The 20,147-nt window shown below is 39.0% G+C and overlaps 1 protein-coding gene across 5 annotated transcripts in view; it reads right to left on the bottom strand.

The window, feature by feature from the left end:
- GABRG3 (gamma-aminobutyric acid type A receptor subunit gamma3) overlaps positions 1 to 20,147 on the bottom strand; it is a 327,545-nt gene that overhangs the window by 10,891 nt on the left and 296,507 nt on the right. For all 5 annotated transcript variants that reach the window (XM_071547807.1, XM_071547801.1, XM_071547812.1 and 2 more), the window contains one exon: positions 5,358 to 5,510. In XM_071547807.1, the coding sequence (XP_071403908.1) occupies positions 5,358 to 5,510 (153 nt within the window). The remainder of the gene's footprint in view (positions 1 to 5,357; positions 5,511 to 20,147) is intronic.

The raw sequence follows: 20,147 nt of genomic DNA, 5'->3' as shown, positions 1-20,147 counted from the left end.
GTAAATAATCAAGACGAAAGCAATGCTGATGGGAAGTGGGAAGTGTGGACTTTGTTTGTACCTTGAACATCTAAAAGCTATTGGGAAAATATTTCTTAACACCTGTGCTACCTCTCAGTATAAGCAGATGTAACTGCCATGGTCCAGCAATCTCTCCAGACCCCTCAACATCAGTTCTGTAGCTAGTTGATGCTTTGAAAAAGCTCCAGAGACAAAGACCATGCTTACGCATTCATCACAGTAGGCAACTGCAAAGATGTCCAACTGCAAAAGGTGTTGGCTCACTGGCATTGATTTGGCCCTTTCTAACTATCGGCTAATTAGTCTTTCTCATGTCCTTGACTCAGGCCTTGGGCGTCACTAACTTTGAAAGAACTGCATCCAGACTATGATGTACTCTGCAATGTAAAATGAAATTCTTTAACCCTTACTAATCCACATTTAGATTTCTAACACAAATTTGTTCTTTTCATATCCACATGTACATGCACCTGCCTTCAGGTATTTTGCTGCCTTTACAAAATTCCTCAAAACCTATAGAGTTCTTCCAGTACAATATACAGTGTCCTATTTACTCAGACTCAAATGAAAGTTTTTATTTCCCACTCATCCTGTGATGGGGCAGTTTATATTAAAAGGCTAAAAAAAAGTCAAAAGGAGAAAAAAGCTTGCAGTGCTCAAAAGCATTTTTTGAAAGATCTGCAATATTTTTACTGAATGTTGTGTTGACATGGGAATTTTTTCCTCAGTTTTTACTGAAATGGAGGTATAACTTTGCATCTGTGGCAAGAAGTACTGTGCAGATATCTGTAATGATGATCAGCTTGCAAGGTGACTATGGACAGGAAGGCAGACAATTAAAAAACTAATTACCATTAGCCTCTGTGCTTAAGTGTTTAAGTCCTCAACTCATCCTGAGTCCTGCATCCATGCCTTAAGCCTGAATGTGAAACACCAGCTCAAATCCTGCCTGAGACTGGATTCCAACTCACACCATTAACAAACATTGAATTTTTGAAATAATGAATATTCTATCTAGTGTATCAATTTCATATCTAGCACATCAGTACAAATTTTAAAATACTAAGATGAGTTCATGGGGAGACATATAGAGAAGAAAGAAATAATGTACACCAAATGATACAGTTTTGTATTCCTACATATTTGCAAGTCAGAATATAGTTATGTATATATGAATAACATGCAGCACCCTTATTTCCAAACATAATGCCTAGATTCCATACCTTCAGCTCATTTTATCTCTCATGCTAAGAAAATTCAGTTTGTTGAGTGGTTACAAATGCAATAAGCCTTGCCAGATGAAATCGTTAAGTCTCACTTTGCAGAGTCACGTATGGCAAAGTGAGCTTTGCAATTGTTATTGGAATTCACAGTGCTTGTGAACTGTCTGTTTCAAAAGAATTTTAATATCAGCCAAGGACAGTTTTGAAGTAACCTGACTTCAGAATTTTCAGGTAGAAAGGGTGAGTGTTAGCTTACAAGTTGGTATATCAATACAGTTTTGTGACATTATATTCTCTGAATAAATCTCATACCAAAAAAATTATTTGATAAAACAGAAAGGACCATCTGGGAAGTCAAATGATACACATACACATAATGCATGAAAACATTTCAACCTTTAGATGATTGGGCTAAACAGTTATTACTTTTTGAAACCTGCTTACTGGACAAGTGCAGGCAAAGTGAAGTAGCAGCAATTTCAGTGTTAAAAACTTTTTGGTCAGCAAGACTAAATTTTTCTTCTTTTTCTGAGGGCAACTTGATAGGACAGTGAAGGAAATGTCTCCTACTTTCACACATGCTATCACTTGTTTTTAAACTTAATTCTCCACCTTTCTGGTCTAGTATCTGGTTTTTTGAGAAATTTTTCAGTTTTCTAGTGAATGACCTTGGGATGAAATGTCAAGAAAAGCAACATTTATTTTTCATTAATGTCCTAGTTTAGCAGGTGGGACCAGTCTATCACTCTGTGGATGATCAGAGCCATGTAATCCATACCCTCTATTCATTTCCCAAGAACTGTTAACAATGGACCATTTGCAGAAGCTACCCAGGGCACACCTGGCTCCTCAGGGTGTGAGCTGGGTGTGAAAGACATCTGTGAGATAAGAGCTGTGATAACTGCCCTCCAGGGAGTCTTAACACCTTCACACCCAGACTGAGGGGGCGTGGCTGCAATGGGCCATCAACGATTCCAAAATACCCCCTGACTCATAGAGTCAGATCACTCATTGTGTAGCTCTCTGTCCTGGGGGAGGGACTGGGTGCTTCCACCTGGGCCGGAGGGTACATAATCTTGGAGTTTGAAGACCTCAGGGAACCTCTTGTTGGACCAAAAGGAGGACCAGAACCTCAACAGGAGAAGGCCACCATTCTCGATCAGGCTGCGAACACCACTCTTCACCAGACTGCAAGCATCATCTGCACCCACAGGTTTTTTACCTCCTTTTTGCTTTGGACTCAAGGGAACCACATGGCGCTCAGCACAGGGGCTAACAAAACCCCTTTGTGTTTGTGCCCCAGGGCACTGGGTTACACTTCTGGGGTTTGTAGGTTAAAAGCAATTTCCTCTTTGTGTCATTGTATTTATTGTAATATTTTTTATTAAATTGTATCTCTGATTTATAATCTCTCCTGAGCTGGGTTCATTTCTCCTGCCAGTTTACCTTTAAACCAGCACAACTAAACATCATCTGTATCTTTTCTTTAACATCAATACACTGCTGGCCTTGATACCCACTGTATCTTTTTAAAATGCAATTTGAAGTTTCTCTGTAGTAACTGCCTGGCCCTATTACATATTGTACCCATTTTGAAAAAGTAGGGGGAAACTGGGATGAAAGCTTCAGTTTAACCTAATTCTCTTCATCTTCAAGGAAAACAACTTATTCTTTTCTAGTTCATAACTTTTCTTCAGACACTTGCTGGCTATTTGTTGTCATGAACATAATGAGAAGATGTTTTTGATTACTGGAGACAAGTAGAAACTGCAGAGAGCCTTTTCTTTTTCTTCTCTTTGAATGAAGAGCAGAATAACCTGGGATCCAGGTTACAGTTCTCATCCAACACTCAAATTTTACTTCCATTTTCACACTGAATCTTCAGGTGGCCTGGATTTAGTCTCATTGCCACTCTGGACCTCAGTCCCTCATAGTGCATATCAAAAGGAGACTATGATGCCAAGTTTTTAAAGGGCACTTTTATGCCTCTGGACAGTACTGCTGGAAGTATGGCACCATACCCTAGTTAATTTTATTTTTTCCCCAGCACAGAAGTAGTGTATTATTTAGCGTTGTTCAGAAAGGAGTAAAAGCTGTCCTTCATGTAACTATGAGTAGTTGCCAATAGCTTAGGAAATTATTAATTAATTTCAGAGAGAGAAATATTTCCCTGGTGCTAGCCCATTACATTAATGCAGCTATATTTGGAGAAGGTTTGGTGCACAGAGTCTACAATTAATTTCAACTAATTAGTAGGAAAATTTCAGTAGTTTGCCTTTGGCTGTATTACTCACATTTTCACCATGTGCCACTATCCAAATGTGGATGTGCGCAGTCGCTCAGATAGATTTATAAGTTGCATTATACAAGCAGACCTACAGTAAAATAGCAACATCTGCTCATTGCATCCCAAGAGTCAACAGACCATTGCTAATTTGGGAGCAACAAGACTCTGTGCACAAAAAGAAATGACCCATGAATGTATATATGTATATATGTGTGTGTATACATATATATATATATATATATATGTTTGACTTTATTTATAGAAAAATTGTATTTCAGCCTAGAAATTTAGTTCTTGGTTGTAGTTTTAGGAGTGAGTCATGATAACCATTAAATGTAGTCTTAGAACATCTCATTTTTAAGTTCTTACTCCAAATTTGTTACCTCAGTATCTAAACATATTTTTCATCTGAACTTCCTGCTGGCTGAGGGGGTGAAGCAGGGAGAGACACACTGTCATGATTAGTGATCTAACCTACTTCTATATCTAACTGATTAGAAAACTGAGCTCTGTGGTGTGCTGAACCACCCTTAGGAACAGGATATGAACACTACTTATGCTAAATCAGTAATGCAAACTGGTAGATGTCCTTTGTCTCTTCTCTTATGCATTAAGAAGGGTAACCCAAATGCAAGCTGTGTGACTCTGCCCATACATGGGGCTTCGGGCTGCCTATGTAAAAAGATGGAGCATAGTCAGTCTATCTCCTGAGTGACCCAATTTCAGCAAAGTTCAGCCAAGAAGTACACTAAATTTTCTGACTATCACAGGCAAGTCTACACAGCCAGGAACCAGCAGTTGTACAGCTGCTCTGTGATCATTTTGCTGTCCTGGAGGTCACAGAATAACTTATCAGTCTTAGAGTCCATCATGTTGCTGGAGCCACAGTGTAATGGCACTTCAGCATTCACATGGAGGGTGTGAGGATTGAATATTCCTTTCTTGTAAAATAACTATGTAACAAACTCCAGCAGAAGAATGCAATGAATAGCTGGGAATGGTAACCTCTAAACTTCAAAACAGACATGTAAACCTTGGCATAGCCTTTCCTTTTCTCCTACACAGTAGATTTCTGAATCAATTTATATTGGCAGACCTGACAAGGACAACCTGAATTAAGATGTTGTTTTAATTTGGTTCTGTTTTATACCTGTATTTTGCAGTTATATAGCCCTATATCCTTGATGCTGGCAAAACCTGCAGGTTTTCCTATAGACATAAGAATGAATTTGTAAGGGCCCTAGTCAACATTTCTAAGTGCATCCTAAAGCATATTGTCAAAATGCACGTGCTAGTCCTGATATAAATGAGCTTCTGGAAAACCTAAACCAGCATAAATCTCCACAATCTGCTAAAAATATCAGTATACCCAGTGTGGAGCTTCACTTCAAGCATGCATGCTAAAACACTTTGTATGAGTTAACACTATTATATTCCACAGTTCTCTGTATATATAAGACATAAGGCCCTGTGGGAACAGTTTCAGAAGGGAAGGAATCCAACAGTGCAATTAATAATTCTTTAAAAATGTCACTAATATATCATATTGAGAACAAGGAGACAAACATTAATTCAAGAGGTTTATGCAAAATAGGTGGCAGTGTCATCCAAAGGGTCAGACTAGCATACTTTTAATCTTTTAATTTCTTCCTGTTACAGGAAGAAAACCAGAAGTTTCAGGGATAAGTAGATCTGGGTCTACAAGACATGGTAGCCATAATCCAAAGTTTATAACCAGTGGTCTCCTTGAAAGGAAGTTGGCATTTTCAAATAGTAGTGTAGGAACATCACAAAGACAGCAGAAAAGGGAAATATTAACCACTTACCTAATGCTGTTCTTGCTGGTGTGGCATCCTTTTTGATCCAAAAGGACACCCATGAAAGAACAACTGTTAATATACAGGGAATGTATGTTTGAATAGTAAAGTATCCCATTCTTCTACTTAAATCGAAGTATATAGTCATGACTACGTAATCACCTGCAATAATAGCATAGAAAATAAATTGACATTGTGGTGGGATACAGACAATTGTTCACTGACCTGCTAATATTTTAAGCTTCATAAAAACACTGCATATGAATTTTTTTAGGGTTTCAACTGCATCTATGCAATAATGTTCTTGTGAAATTTAAGTAAACTTTGCCATTCTAATTTCCTTAAGTGTTGTCTCTCTAGAAATTATGTATTTGGACAGGGAGAGGCTGTCAGTAATGATTTTGGATGACTAAAAGTTTGAAAGGCATCTTGAATTTTCAGACATGATATTTCTAGATGGCTTCATGACCAACAACACAAAGCTACTATCATGCACCAGGTCCTGTATCTAAGGCACATTAAATCCTTGCTTCTGCAGGCTGTGTCTTCTGTGCCCTGGTTTCGGGTTTGAGTGATTTCTGTTATATTCTTTTGATATATGAATCCAAAATTAGGCGTCTTTATGGCAAGTGTATCCTGCACATAAATATGCCTTTGCATAAGAAGTAATTTATAGACACTAGATCCTCAATGCTGATGAGAGACTCTTTTTGTCAGCATTCCTCCATTCTGAAACAGTTGTGGCCATTCCTGATACCTGTAAATCTTCAGGTCAGTTGGGATATAAAGTTTATTATTCTGCTGGATACTAAAATCATGAAATTGAGAGCTTAGTAAGAAGGCTAGTTTATCTCACTTTGCAAGATTTTTTTTCATGGCATCTCTTCTGCTACCCTTGTGATGCCACAGGGGATAATAATCTGTCCTCTCTCCTCCGCAGAGGCTACTGACCTTATCACCTCAGCTCCATGGATGTAAACTATCCTTCTCTCAAAGACAGTTACAGTGATTAACAGTAATGAAACAAAACTGTGACTCATTTCTGTACTTCACTTGAAGTATGTTGCCTCTGTTTCAGATGTGTGAAAGAGTTAACATACCTTAGAGTTTTTATGGGCTTTTGTCTGACAACATCAAACTTGGCCTAATAAACTATATGGCTTCTTATTACAAACCTTAACTTTCTAGAGTATGACATTTACAGAAGGCATAATTTGCAATAACTAAGCAACTACATATTGTGACAACAAACCATTAGAAGAATGAAGAAATAGGTAGAACATACAGATTCTTCCCCCAAGGAATGTACATACAACCTACCCAAGTAAAGGCATAATAGGTTTATTAGTTGAGGCAAATTAATGCTCAGTCTTCTATTAACAGCATATAAAAATGCATTTAATACAGTGGATAATTTTACTATAGCTACATATTACATAGAAAAGAAATTAATTCAATAAGAATAACTTTAATACAAAGAATCTCTGAAAGGCACTGTAAAATCAATGAATTATCATAAGATACACAGTAAAAGGTAAATAAAAATCTGATGGTGGCACTGAAGAAAGAAACTTCAAACAATGTGGGAGAAGGAAAAGTTTTTATGTGTTAAGTCTGCCAGTTTGAGATCAATATATTTGGAAGAGATTGATAACCCTGTGAGTGTTTCCATGCCTTTATTACATATGAATGTGTATATTTTGACAAGGATTGTGACAGTAGAAAGTCTGTGAGCCTAGGAAGTTGGACAGTGATTTCAGAAACCTTGTGTATTTGGCATTATGGGACAGAGCTTTAGTATCAGAGCTCACTGCTGTTGTAAGTAGGAAACACTGAAGCACATCACAACATAGCTAGTTGTGTGGGTTGTTCTACAGCATAAAGATTATTTTAATTCCACTAATTCCCAGCACTTTCCTCCATGTGGGAATGGCACCAGAGAATTGACGTGGGTTAGAAACCATAGGTTCTGCGGCTTATTTTTAGGTTGATTTGCTGCACTGAAGAAAGACTTGTACTACAACAACTAAAATAATTTAACAGAAACAGGTGTAAGGAGTCAGGCACTGTGTAAACCAGTGCTTCTACTGACAGGAACCAACAGAAAAACACAGAAAAAACATTAAAATGAAATCAAAGACTCTATAGGAAATATGAAAAGTCTTTACATTTTTCTTATTTAATTACTGTATCTAGAGCTGTGCATTTATGGATAAACTGCTTGAGAAGGGTATAAAGTCGAGCAATCTTCAGACTTCTCATTGTGTGCAATGGTATGCACAATTCCAGTAACTACAGAGGTCATTGCTCCTCTCAGAAGTGTGGTCTTTGTAGCTAGCACAGCCACTAAGAGTAGGAATAGACCCTGGACCATAAGATACTTGGAAAATAAGGTAGAGTCCCTGAAATAAACTGAAATGAACCTGATAAACCTGATAAATTGAGAGTGGAAGAAAAGTCGCCATGGTACATATATTTCTGACTTTCTCTATACACACAAACTAATCTGTATAAAGAAACTCTCCCCCCTTCTGAAAGACCTGGGATTGAATTTGTTCTATATATCCTGCACTCATAGGCAACCCAAAGGAGGGAAAACACTTTCAAGAGCTCTGCTCACTGCCTCCTTATTTGTTTGCCAGCCTTCAGAGCTCCAGGTGCCGTTGCTGCCACTGCTAGAAGGGGAGCTGGGGCTGGCTGTTTCACAAGGTTCCACAGTGCAGGCAAGATGGGAAAACTCTCCACTGCAATTGTATGTCATTGAGCCACTGTACTTGGTTTAAAAGTAATGACACAGTGAAGGACAACTAGAATAGCTAATACCCAAAACCTCCACTCTGAAACCCAGAGAGGAATTCTACCTTTTAATGACTTAAATAATATTCGCAGGAAGACAAACTAGATCTTAACTGACTGATTAGACTATCAATTCACTGAAATAATGAAAATTATCTTGAGGTAAAATGGATTCTGATCAGTTTTCTATAATGGGAGCAAAGTATGCACCTTGAGGCAACAAATCTTGAGTAAGAGAAAGAGTGTAGGAAGGCTTCCTATGAAACCAAGGTGACTGCTGTCTGTGACCCATAGGACTTATATTAGCCTAAGTTTCTAGACTGAAAGTAGAACACTATTTAGAAAATAATGATTTTTAATGTAAGAACTGCTGTAGAATTTAATGAACAATGTTAAACTGTAGCTTATTTTCCTTGTCTTTTTAAGACTAAGGGTGTGCTGCTCTGAACTACCAGAATTTTGCCTATGATGCACCAAGAGCAGCTTTCTTAAAGGTAAAATGTTTGAGCAGAATGCCATTGGTTATTTTATTGAAAATAAATAAATTTAAAATAGAAAATGATATACTGTAAATTATTTATTTACTCAAACTATGCTGTACTATCTTATGTCACATTTTCATTTATCCTCCCATTGTACTCAGAGATTAACAAGTGCTGCAATCCCAATTAGGAAAAAAGCTAAACAAAGACTGACTTTACAAAGACAGAAATATGAGGATATAATGAATACTGAAGAGCAGTTTCAGCAAGTGAGTGAAGGTTACACACTAATTGTCCATCACTAGAACTGCAGAGTTTATCCATGTTGAGCATTTAATTACAGAATAAAGCCCTAGTCATGAGAACAAGGACTCACATGATGTGTTGCAACAAGTATTTCTTTGTTGATCAATGAGACCACAAAGACTGCTATTGAGGCATATTCCTCATTATATTAATAAATCAAATTTACTTAATAGTAAGCAAATTAAGTTTCTAATCTGCAGTGCTTTTCAATTAACTAATTTATTTTTTTTAATTTGGAAGCCAGGAAAATACCTTATTTAATCCTGTTATTTGCTATTCATTTCCCCCTCAACCCGTTTTCTGATATTTCCTTCCCAAAGCTCCATTTTGTTTTTAATTTCCTCAACTAGACCTCTTGCTTAGGAAGCTGAAAATTTTCTACCTGTTTAGCTACTGATCAGACATCCAGGACAACATCCTTACATCTTAAATGCCTTCATTTACAATTCTGCCCTCTGATATGAGGGTAAAACCGCAATATTTGAAAAAAAAAGGTCAAGTGGAATACGATGCTCAGGTAGCTAACTAATAAAACCATTGGAAAGAAAACCATTTTCATCAAAGTCAGTATGTTCGAAAGTTTTTGCAAAATGGTCACTGGAGAGGTTTAATGGAAGCAATGTATGCTATTGTGGCAGTGCTGCTGTAAACTAGGGATGTGCAATTTTCAATTTCAAGAGATAATTTCAGGTTCCAGATTCTGTACTGGCTGGAAAGAATAGCTTGGTTCACAGTCAAGCAGAAACATGGACTGTGGTATAAAACCCAACCCTGCATAATTTAGAGAATTGGTATTGTTTAGCCTGGAGAAGAGCAGGCTTCTGCGTGACGTTATTGCTGCCTTCCAGTACCTGAAATGAGCCTACAAGAAGGGTGGAGAGAGACTGTTTAGAAGATCATGTAGTGACAGACAAGGGGAATGGATTCAAAAGAGAGCAAGTTTAGATTAGATAATTGGGGAAAAATTCTTTACTGTGAGTGTGGTGAGACACTGGAACAGATTGCCCAGAAAAGTTGTGTATGACCTGTCCCTGGAAATGTTCAAGGCCAGGTTGAATGGGGCTCTGAGCAACCTTCTCTAGAGAAAGGTGTCCCTGTCCATGGCAGGGCAGCTGGAACTAGGTGTTCTTTAAGGTCCCTTCCAACAAGCCATTCTGTGATTCTGTGATTCAAAATCAGATGGAAAAATGTAGAAGAAATGACCATGAAAGTCTAATTTAAAATGCCTTTATCTTCTTTGGCATCTTTATAAATAATGAAGAAATGCTGAGGACTTGTGAAAGGCTTATTTTGACTCTTCCAAAATGTGTCAGTCAGCATACAACAACAATTTTCATTTTCAGGAACTATCTTTGCTCCATAGCAGTCTAGAACAAATGCTTTCAGGCCAAAAGGAAGAAAAAACTATTGAGGTCAAGTTTCCCATTATCATAGACAAATTACTATATCAGTAAACAGTGGGGAACAAAAAAACCTAACCCCAACAGCATTCTTTCTGCCTGTAGGACTCATATTCAATTATAAGTATATACTTATACATAAATGTGCATAATAAAAATCAAATATTGACAGATTAGATTATGAAAAGAAAAGACAGATTTTTTAAAGTCAAGTCAAATCAAGACTTCTTCCCAAATTAGCAGAACTCCAAGACCTTAAGCTGGATTTGTTTCCTTGTGTGATAGCAAGAATATAATATTGAGAAACATATTTTTAATTAAAGCCATCAATCTTTTTCATCAGCATAAAATAATTTGCATATATTCTGTTTGTTCTCCCTTGGATACAGAACTTTTGGATTTTTTTTGAAGCAAACAGCATTTTCAAAATATTTTTGTAAAATGACAGTTTCATTAAATGAACTATTGCCTGTTTTTAAAAGTTAATGACTATGTTTCCAGCACATAAATTTATTTCATCCTCTGATTTTGGCATTTAGTGTTGAATCTGGAAAACTATTGGGTTTTTCAAAGTTCTAACTTCTTTGTATTGATCTTTCTTCCCCAATATCATTGGCATACATAGGTTATATACTGGAACTTTTAATGAAAAACTGAAATTAAGTAAGTAAAGGGCCCATTTTTTAAGACTTTTAAATTGATTGTGTCACACAGTCTGTTGAAACCTACTAGCCAATATTTTTATGTGCCCTAACCTATTCTTTATCTCACATACTGAAGTTTCAAAGACAGTTACTTTTGATTCAGCTGCAATCATTTCAGTGTCTGTATCCCATATTTTCTGTTAAGTGTCTGGAGTGCTTTGAATGTACTCTGGAGATTAATCAAGGTCCATGAAGACAATTTGACTCCAAAACTAATTCCAAAAATACAAGGTTTGAAAAAAAATTATTATTCTAGAGTTTGGTGGCATGATTGAGAGTGTTTCGTTTATTTGTATACTTATGTATTTATATATTATGCAAACTATCCCACAAAACACATCTGTTCTTTCTTCCCAGTGGTACTACTGTATAATGCTCTGCTCCCACAAAAGCCATGTGAAGTTGTAGCATGTTAGTTGTCTACAACGTATTACAAGCATCAGAATTGCTCTCAGGATGTTCAGGTCCATTATCGTTAGACATTATGACATTTTCATTTTGCAACGTGAGTTATCATTTTGTGCATTATTTGAAATACTGAACTAATGAAAACAATGGAATTTTAATTTTTATATTGTTGTAAGGTGCAAGTAATGGAAAATCCCCTAAAAATTGCAGTTTCATCAAGCCACATAATGGGAATAAAATGTAGAATACCATAAGCAGACTTTGATCCATGATTACCAGTTCAGTTCAATTTCTGCTTTAACAGTAAAAAAGTTACCCACATAATTTCCATTTCCATTCATGTATCAATCTGAGAGAAAGTCAATATACAAATATGCTGCAGCATGGCATGATCCATGAGTCACTATTCTTAAGAAGTCTTGCTATTTTCCATATATAGGTTTTCTTTTAGGTTTGAAGAATAAAAGTGAACAATAGCAGATGAAGTAAAACAGTAGTAAATTACCATGGCTGCCTATGTCAGTGAAAGTAGATGCAGGATGACAGAGAATTAATTTCTTTTATGTAGGAATCTGTTCCTGAGAGGGTTTATTGATGAGCTGTGCAATTCTTTTCGAACAGGACATTTTTCACACTTCAGAGAGCACCAAATACTGTAGGATATCTGAGGATACACAGTTTTAATGACTCTTGAATTCACTTTGCTCTCAAAAAGCACTGACAACTCCCAGGTTTATGTCACATGTCAATGCTGATCATCTCTTATTTATTTCTAGGACTGAATTTCTTACTCACAAGAGCTGCTTTTTGTGGAGGAGGCCCATTTATGCTGCAGTTTGTTACAAAGTCCTACAGGATTGGATTTGGTGAGCTTATAGTTCCCAAACTCATTGAAATAGTTTTCAAGTAACTATCAAAAAAATCCCGTGTTATCATTTTCAAATAAAATGCTTTCTTTTTCTTCCTGAGTTTAATTTTACACGTTAAAAAAAGAAAATAAAAAAAAAACATCAAAACCCACAACGAAAAACATTTTGCATGACCTGATATTCTTTTTACTTGACTAAAATATTTGTGAGTTTGGCCTCATCTACAATCATTGTAACTGTATTATATTACTATGACATATTTTATATAATCATGGAATGATGTAACTTCTTTCTTTCTATTCATACTGACATCTAATCAACCTCATGTGTTCCAGTCAGGACAGGGTCAGACATGCAGAATATGTTCTACTTTGCCGCCGGGAATAATGGCCTGTCCTGGAGCCTTTGGCAGAAGGTGCCTCATGGGACTCAAGGCTGACCACTTGGATTCTGGAGCCGAGGCTATAGACAATCCAAAGCCAAATACACCCCAACAGAGAAAGAGATCCTAACCACTTATGAAGGAGTTCAAGTCACCTCAGAGATGACTGGCATGGAAGCACAGCTCCTCCTGGCACCCTGACTACCAGTGCTGAGGTGGGTGTTCACAGGACAGGCTGCCTCCACACATCATGCCACTGATGCTACCTGGAGCAAGTGGATTGCTTTGATCACACAGCATGCCCGTATGGAAAAACCAAATCACCCTGGGATCTTGGAAATCATTACAAACTGGCCGGAAGGTGAGAATTTTGGTCTAGCAGATGAAGAGGAAGCAGAGCAGGTGACACATGCGGGGGAAGCTCCACCATACAATCAATTGCCAAAAGAGGAAATACGCTACACACTTTTCACTGATGGCTCCTGCTGCATTGTAAGGACAAACCAGAAATGGAAAGCAGCTGTATGGAGTCCCACACGACAAGTTGCAGAAGCTACTGAAGGAGAAGGTGGGTCGAGTCAGTTTGCAGAGCTTAAAGCCGTGCAGTTGGCCCTGGACATTGCTGAACGAGAGAAATGGCCAAAGCTTTACCTCTACACCGACTCATGGATGGTGGCCAATGCTCTCTGGGGATGGTTAGACTGATGGAAGAAAACCAATTGGAAACACAGAGGGAAACCCATCTGGGCTGCCGATATATGGCAAGACATCGCCACCCAAGTAGAGAAGCTGATTGTGAGAGTCTGCCATGTAGATGCACACGTGCCCAAAAGTCGAGCTAATGAGGAACATCACAACAACCAACAGGCAGACCGAGCTGCACAAGTGAAAGTATCACAGATAGATCTGGACTGGCAGCACAAGGGAGAGCTGTTCCTGACTCAATGGGCCCATGATGCCTCGGGCCATCAGGGCAGAGATGCCACTTATAAATGGGCACGAGACCGAGGGGTGGATTTAACCATGGACATTATCTCTCAGGTTATCCATGACTGCGAGACATGTGCTGCCATTAAGCAGGCTAAGAGAGTGAAGCCCCTGGGGTATGGTGGATGCTGATATAAGTATGGGGAGGCCTGGTAGGTTGACTACATCACACTGCCACAGACCTGCCAAGGCAAGCGCTATGTGCTCACCATGGTGAAAGCAACACGGGGTGGCTGGAGACACACCCAATGCCTCATGCCACTGCCTGGAACACCATCCTAGGCCTGGAAAAACAAGTCCTGTGGTGACATGGCACCCCAGAGCGAATTGAGTCAGATTCTGGAACTCATTTCAAGAATAGTTTAGTTGCCACCTGGGCGAGAGAGCACGGCATTGAGTGGGAGTATCATATCCCCTACCATGCACCAGCTGCCGGGAAAGTTGAACGGTGTAACGGACTGTTAAAAACCACTTTGAAGGCGTTGGGTGGAGGGACTTGCAAATACCGGGATCAACATCTAGCAAAGGCTACATGGCTAGCACTAGAGGCTCTGCCAATCCTGCCGGTCCTGCCCAATTGGAATCCCTTCACACTGTAGAAGGAGATAAAGTCCCTGTAATACACCTGAGAGGTATGCTAGGTAAGACAGTCTGGATTAACCCTTACTCAAGCAAAGGCAAACCCCTATTTGTGGGATTGTCTTTGGTCAAGGATCTGGTTCCACCTCGTGGGTGATGCAGGAAGATGGAGAGACATGATGTGTACCTCAAGGAGACCTTATCTCTGGGTAAACTAGTCACACTACTGTACCTGTATGTATGTATCTGTAAATATGTATATACTTGAAAAGTTTAAGTTCGATATGGGGTATTGGCATGGAAGAGAATTTGGGGTGGATAATGTTGTAGGTTTGGATGTTAAACAAGTTCCCTCCCTCCCACTACAGAATTCAAAAGCTAATGTCCAACCCCCATGCCAATAGTCAAAAAAAGGAGTAGCCAAGTACTTTGAATTCCAACTTGATTGCTTGAGTGAGGGGGGGTGGGGGAGGTGTGTGTGGAAAAAACCCCTCACTGTTCATTGGACTGGTGAAGATGTTTGCGGGGGAGCTGAGTTGCTCTGGTCTTGGCCATTCATGACCCTCACTCAGCTCTGTTGCTCTGTGCTGCTCATCAGAGAGAGGAGGAGAGCTTTCCATCTGCAAGGGAGTGAGCATCACCATCATCGATTCCCATCTCTACTCCCTCATTCCTGACCAGGGGACAAGGAAGAGGACTCTGCATTGCCTGCCAGATGGTTCTACCCCATCCTGTTCTTTGGCCTCCGTCCCTCCACATGAGTGATTCAGAGGAGTCAGCGACTCCCCAGTTGTCTTTGCCTTTGCCTTAGTGGAGAAACTGTGAGTGACTTTGCTGCCAGCTGAGGCACAGCAGCAACCCCCGCTGTCTGTAAATATAGTTGCCCCAGAAAAGAAGCAGAGGCACAAACTCAGTTTCATTTAAAGGGTTTTGGGTTTTTTTTAACTTTGCAGGTACAGGGTAGTTGTTTGTTTTGTCCTAGTCTTGGTTATATATATATCTATATATATATCTGTATATATATATATATATAGATAGATAGATAGATAGATATATGTATATATATAGTAGATAAGAACTGTTATTCTTCATTCACATACATCTTTCGTGATTAAAACTAAATTTCAATGCTGTGGTGATTTTTCTTTGTGGGGGAGGGGGAACACCTTTTTTTCTTTATTAGTCCCTAATAACATCTTAGTTTCTTCTAAACTAAGACACCATTTCAGAGCTGACCACAAGTTAAAGCCTGTTCTTTAAGGCCTTATTCAAATGATTGTTAAACATTGATAGGCTTGGGGCACTGACCACATCTGTAGGAAGCCTGTTCCAATGTTTGACCACCCTCTCAGTATAGAAATGCTTGCTAATGTCCAATCTGAACCTTTCCTGGCACAGCTTTGAGCCACTCCCATGTGTCTTATCACTAAGCACAAGGGAGAAGAGCTTAGCACATCCACCTCCACTTTCCTTCCAAAGGAAGCTGCACAGAGCAGTAAGGTCAGTTTACCACCTCCTTTTCTCCAAACTAGAAAAACCCAAAGTCCTCAGCTGCTCCTTTCAGGGCCTTCCAGTCCTTTCACCACCTTTGTTGCCATGCTCTGGATGCATTCAAGGACTTCCACATCCTTGTTAAATTGTGTTCTCTTTTCCACAACCAGTAAGTCATCATTTGTGTCTAAAAAACTGGAAGAGTTGGTTTATCTTTTATACTCTAACTTTCCATCTCAAATCAAATTCATGCATGCTGAAGACCATGCTATTTTAATTAAGGAATTGTAAAGGGTAAGGCTGAAAAATTCTTAGGAATACTCATATTTGCAGGGGGCACTTTCTAGCATAGCCTATCTGATTAAAACCATATCATGAAGATATTTCCCACTTCTCATTATAGGTAGATAAATTTTGTTATCCTACAAAGGTATTTGGCAGTCTTTAACAGATGCAAGCTTGCATTCTAAGTGCTATTTTATCTGGTAGTGTAAAGAAAAATATCGATCCATATGCAGTCACACTTATTTACTTCCAAGACATTTGATATTTGGACAAAGCTAATGCTACTTCTGACTGTTATTTTGGCTCCTTCTTTGCCTACTCAAGCCTTTCTAGCAGTATTGTTGTCATTCTTTCCTACATTCTAAGGAATGACTGTTTTATCTCTTCAAATTTCCTTGATGTCACTTTTTCAAATATATATTCATAATTAGGACATGAGTGTTGCCTTTATTAATTTCCTTAGCTTGTACCTCTGGTAATAACATAATGTTTTTTTCATATCCCCTAGTGCCTTTGTTACAATGTGCTATTAATAAATGAATTTTGTGATTTACAAATGGTCCCTTTTTCCTGTTTCTACTAGACCTGTTTCTTTAGTGTACTGTCTTCCTGGATTATCTAGTCAGTCTGTTTGTTACTCTTGAGCCCCTTTCTGAGGAATGAAAAAGCCACCTTAAAACTCATCAAAATCCAACAGCTTCTCATTTGTTCATCTCTATTTATAAGTAACATTTTTCATTTCTGAACTCATGCTCAAACTTCCATTTAGTTTCATACAAATTGTTTTCTCATTTTAGTTCAACTGGAAAAAAAATTTGGCTTTAACCTACCAATAGTGTTAGCTTAAAATTCTTAAAGACACAAAATCATAGATTTAGCCCAAGGCTCTTGATATTCCTCCCCTCGCCTTCTAGCAAATTGCTTGTGCTTGTAATTAATTCTCTTTATCTGATATTCTGAAGTGTGAAATACTTAAGTTACAGAACAATAACATGAACTGGTTTTTTAAGGGGGTCCTGTCAAATTACACACTGTCAGAAAAACTACCAATGCTCTCCCTGTTGCAAATGAAGAAGTAGAGCTGTTTACCCTGAGTAGCATTCAGTAACACCTTTAAATAGTTCTTTTCACTCTTGGGCAAGAGCTCACTTCTTTCTACATGATCTGGAAGAGTGACCACAAAGAACTGAAGGCAGGAGAAAGCACTGCAGAAAAATTCTAAAGAAAGGGATGAGCAAGGTAAATGATTCATTGACACAAAGGTGATGTTTCATTCACAATTCATAGTTAACTGTAGAATAGAGCAACTATAGTGCAGCATGATATCAATATCCATGGATGCCAGAAGTTAGTTAGTTTTTGGCAAACAAAACCAAAAGGCATTCTGTGTAGTGAAGCCAGACCAAACTATGGATTTCTTTTTCAACTATATTAACTTTTAGAAGAGCATATAGTAGTGTCTTTAATATTTACTTCATATGTTCCAGTTTTCCTCAACTACAGATACTCATGCCTAAAAATGTATGAGTTTGGGGGGGAGTAAAGTGGTCTGCTGTGCTTCAATGGATGAATCACCACTAAATGCTTATTCACATAGGCCTAGTTGAAGAGGACTGTGTCAGATATGTGCAAATTAAAAGAGAAAATGAGACAAATTCTAATTGGCTGTAACACTATAAAATCTTTGAAAATTCAGCAACTTCAACCAACTGTTTATGAGAGGAGAACAATTTGTGAATGGCTAAATATGGGACTGTTTTTTTAACTACTTAATGTCTGTGCTGCTGTGGTGGCTAAAGCTCCAGTCAGCAGACAGAAGTAAAGAACAGAGTGTGTAATTTAAAGATTTTCTCCCCCCCCCCCCCCCCCCAAATCAAAAAACCATAGAATGGTTTGGATTGCATAAGACCTTAAAGACTTTCTAGATCCAACCCTCCTGTCAGGATAGGGAAACCTTCCACTAGACCAAAGCCCCATCCAGCCTGGCTTTGAACATTTCCAAGGATGAGGGATCAACAGCTTCCCTGGACAACCTGTTGCAGTGCCTCTCGATCCCTACAGTAAAGAATTTCTTCCTAATATCTAACCTGAATCTTTCCCCTTTCAGTTTAAAGCCACTCCCACTTGTCCTATCATTGCATGCTCTTGTACAAAGTTCTTCTTCAGCTCTCTTGTATCTCCTTAAGTAGTGGAAGGTGCTATACGATCTCCCTGGAGGCTTTTCTTCAGGCTGAACACCCCCAACTCTGTCAGCCTGCCTTCATAGGAGAGGTGCTCCATTCCTCTCATCAGCCCCACACAGGACTCTTTCTCTCCTGATATAATGGGTCTTTCCTCTGCAGTCTGCAGAGCAGTTAAGTGGTTCTGTGAGGGCGCCTTAGGTTTTGGGGGAAGTCTCTGCCTGCTACAGGTCCTTGCATTTGCAAGCATCCATTCTTCTGCATTATTGACGCCCTCTCTCCTTTTTGTTCTGATAGGGGAGGTTTTGGCTACTTGTCTGTGGGCTGGGTGTTCACTTCAGACTGTGCTTGGAACCAGCTATCTAATTGCTTCTCAGCCTTTCTGATGTTACACAGGTTTGCTGCCTGTCCCTGCCTCAGGCGAATATTCCGGGCACTTCTCAGTTCAAGTCTGAGGTCCACCACTGGAATACATAATGCAGACTCTTACAGTAGTAGAGGGTAGTTGCCATCTCTCCCAGCCCTGTCCACACCTCATCATCCACACTTCTCTGAGTTGCCAGCTTCTGGACAGTCTCAGGAACCCCCGGTGGTTTCCCTGGCTCAGGAAATCCCACCTGCGCACCAAGATCCCCTGCTCCACTGGAGAACATACCTGTCCCAGAGCTGCTTACCTTGGGAAGTCAGTGAAAGATTACATTTTAAGACATGCTTGATCAAAAGGGCCAAGTCTGCTTCATCCACATGAAAGAACTGAGCTAAAAATTTGAAAAGCTACACTGGTGGAATGGCTGTGGAAATGCTGGAGGCGGGCAGTTCATAATTGCTGCATACCTATGGTTGTACTGCTTGTTATCAGCATGAATAGCCTTCCTTGCTGTGTCTCGCAGGCCTGGGACTTGTAACCATGCTCTGCCTTCATTAAACAACAGGATGTGAACTCCAGCACAGTAGACAACTTCTGCTGATGGCAGCTTAAATATTAGTGGTAGCACTTGCAAATGCACTTCACTGTATTGTAAATCAATGAGGTACAGATTTCTAAGTCACTTATTCCACATATTTACCAGGTAATTGGATGAGCATGAGAGAGCCTTAAAGCACAGCATGCTCTGGCACCAGCCCACATTGCAGCTATAGGAATGTCTTGTTAATACTGATGGATTTCCAGTCTTACTGGGATGACTTTAGGACTCCTGATACTGTGCATCCATAGCATGCAAGTCCCCCATGACTCTGTGCACTCCACAGACTGACCAACAGACATTTTTGAGATTTTTCTCCTACAAATATTAGTTTTAAATATGTAAACAGAATGTCAGTACTGGTCAACTAATGAAAGGAGCATAGGACTTACATTCCATATTTCACTCAAATTAAGTCTTCTAAATAAGAAAGTGTAGGACTGTTTCAATTTCTGAAGGGCATAGGACTGCAACAAATGAAGTGTTTAATGCAGTACCTGAGGGACAGCCAAAAAATTTCACTGATAGTATTAATTTCAGCTTCTGATATATATTTTTATTTTTTTTTCACAGCCAACAGTCTATATCCTGAGCTTTGGTTCCAGAGATGAGTCTGAATACAGCATGGGAAGAAAACACCACATGCACAAAATGGTAGCAGGTTAGAAATAACTAGCTTAGGACATGAGATTCAGACCCATGAAATGGCAACTCAGGAAATTAATCGTGAGGGTCCCCTTTAAATAGCAGACAGACCTTTGAAGCCTGACCATGTACACAACAGCCATCACATTTAAGACCTAGTTTGCAAAAGAGCTACCTCAATAATGGTCTACTTTGAGAAAGAAGCAAAAATAAGTTTTTCATGTATCTCCCTGTGATATATTGTTAAAGTCTTAAACATTACCAAAATCATAGAAGGTCTTCTTGTCAAACTGAAAAGAAGCAACTGCCTGTTTGTGACC

Source organism: Pithys albifrons, chromosome 1 (genome assembly GCF_047495875.1).
Source record: "Pithys albifrons albifrons isolate INPA30051 chromosome 1, PitAlb_v1, whole genome shotgun sequence".
In the NCBI taxonomy this organism is placed as follows: Eukaryota; Metazoa; Chordata; class Aves; order Passeriformes; family Thamnophilidae; genus Pithys; species Pithys albifrons.
The sequence above is the reverse complement of the archived record's forward strand: the minus strand, read 5'-3'. Positions and strand labels throughout refer to the sequence as shown.